The sequence below is a fragment of the Oratosquilla oratoria genome, chromosome 26 (genome assembly GCF_046742065.1).
Source record: "Oratosquilla oratoria isolate Oo_2021 chromosome 26, ASM4674206v1, whole genome shotgun sequence".
In the NCBI taxonomy this organism is placed as follows: domain Eukaryota; kingdom Metazoa; phylum Arthropoda; class Malacostraca; order Stomatopoda; family Squillidae; genus Oratosquilla; species Oratosquilla oratoria.
In genome coordinates, this window is record NC_134802.1 from 16411399 (window position 1) to 16413898 (window position 2500).

The window sequence follows — 2500 nt, forward strand, 5'->3', positions numbered from 1 at the left end:
TGTGTGTGTGTGTGTGTGTGTGTGTGTGTGTGTGTGTGTGTGTGTGTGTGTGTGTGTGTGTGTGTGTGTGTGTGTGTGTGTGTGTGTGTGTGTGTGTGTGTGTGTGTGTGTGTGTGTGTGTGTGTGTGTGTGTGTGTGTGTGTGTGTGTGTGTGTGTACACTGAATTGAACACCACAGAGTTTTCATTGTTATTAATTTTCTTCTTAATATTTTCAAGTTTCCTCACTTAGGTTCTAATCTTGGAAGGATGAGCGGAAACGAACTTTCCAAAGTTCTCAATTTTAATCATTCGACGTTTCGACTGCAAAGAGTCATTATCAAGATACAAATACAGTTAAGACAACACAATTATACATATACGTTACATGAACACAGGATAAAGAAGAATGTACACTCTTGGTGTCATGCGCGACTTTTAAACCTACGAAGACCTCACTCTGGTTGACCTTCTTCGGGTTGAGGAGTAGGAGGGAAAGGTGAGGGGGGGGAGTTAGAGTCGGTGTAAGGTGAGGTGAGCTAACATGCCTAGGTGTGTTAGGTACTACAATTCGCGTTGAGCTATTAAAAAAGGAAATACCAAAAATCATATTAACCTGTATATAAATAACAGGGCAGCTCGGTCTCTATTCTAATTTTACCGAGTCTTTATTATGGCGAACCATCCGACAAGTTGTGTGTCATTTTGACAAATGAAAATAAGCTCCACCGCAAGGACTCGAACTATCGGAGAAATAATATCAGAAGTACAGGAGATCCGTATATTTCTACTACTTCTGTATATGTAAATATATATATATATATATATATATATATATATATATATATATATATATATATATATATATATATATATCCCAGAGGAATGTTATTCTGAGAATAAAGCTTGCAGTACACACAATGGATTGGCTCCGCGTTCCCTCTTAGTGGGGGTCCGTTGGAATTTACAATAAATTATTATGTGAGTGCGGAAACAGTGTGTGTAAGCTGTTGTTCTATTATGTGTCGTAATGTTACATTTTATAATTTCATGAGTATGATATGACTTATGATAAATAAATAAATCATGATGTGAAATGTAACTCAAGCTAACAAAACATAAATCAAACAGTAATATGTGTGGGAATAGAGTGTCTGAGGTGTCTTAAATATGGCGAAATGTCACATTTTATGATAATATGAGTATACTGTGACTTGTAATAAACCATGTTGTGAAAAGAATCTCACATTAACATAACAGAAATTAAACAGTTATATGTGATACCGAATTAATGTAATTCGAACAAAAGAGGGGAGAGATGGAATACATACATACATATACCAAGGCTTTTCCCCCTTACAAGGGAGGTAGCCAAAAAGGAAATAAATCAAATAAATCAAACTTGGACAAAACCCCTTGTTACGTTGGCGCTGTGTTGGGGCAATTTCTCGCTAAATTATCTAGACTGTTAATGTTTCCGATTTGCTGAAATCTCTGGATTTGTCTAAGTGTCCGGATTTGCTTAAGGGACCGGATTAATCCAAATGTCCGGAATTATCGAGGGATCCGGGTTAGCCGATTGGTCTGGTTTTGCCGAGGGGTCCGGATTAACCGAGGGGTCCGGATTAACCGATTGTCCGGGTTTTCCGATGGGTCCGAATTTTCCGAGGGTCCCGGATTTTCCGAGGGTTCGGGATTTTCCGAGGTGTTCGGATGTGTCGAGGGGTTTGCATTTCCCAAATAAATCGGATGAATCGACGAGACTTGTCGAACGCCAGCCTCATCATACTGCAATACCTCAACCCTCCTGACGCGGCTTCTGCGGGAGGTAACGAGTTCTGCCACCAATGCGAGGAAGGACACCCCCCAGCCCAGCAGGAGGAGCAAGAAGGCCGAGAGCAAGTGATCCATACCCATGGCCCTAAGTCCTTCATCGTCTTCTTTTTGTCTTTTATGCTTTATCTGAATCTTCCAGAATTCGTCCTTAATCCATTTCTTTACCATTCCCGCTTCTACCAGGCGGGTGATACTGAAACGTACAAAGGTGAATAAGAATACTGAACCCATTAAATCGAATATCGTCGTCTTGTCGTTTCCTTGCTGCCGACAGGCGCTTTTGTTCAGTAGAGGGGCCCCGACCTCCTGTAGCTCAATGTATATACAGTATATATGATAATAAATGATAATAATGATAATAATGATCATGATAACAATAACAATGTGAATGGAGGTATCTATAAATCGTTATCAAACTGAAAGGAATTGAAAAGTCTCACCTCACTATGTCACAAGGTAATCACGTCATATTTCCTGACTTCCTACGTCACAATTGACAATAAAAATCAAACAACCTGGTCTTCATTGATGGGAGAATAACTGAAACATGCTATATATCATGCAGTACTTTGTCTGCTGGGCGATCCATTCCTCCGCGGACCTTGAATCGTAACTCACTGACAACGTTATGTTGCACATGATCATCAACAGACAATGTATGATATGACAAAATAAAACGTTTCTAT

At 39.7% G+C, this 2500-nt stretch overlaps 1 protein-coding gene across 1 annotated transcript in view; it reads right to left on the minus strand.

Moving 5' to 3' along the window:
- Positions 1-1532: 1532 nt before the first annotated feature.
- Positions 1533-2500, minus strand: part of LOC143039290 (glutamate receptor ionotropic, kainate glr-3-like) — a 37373-nt gene continuing 36405 nt past the window's right edge. The window contains exon 9 of the mRNA XM_076209164.1: positions 1533-2007. Within this exon, the coding sequence (XP_076065279.1) occupies positions 1533-2007 (475 nt within the window). The remainder of the gene's footprint in view (positions 2008-2500) is intronic.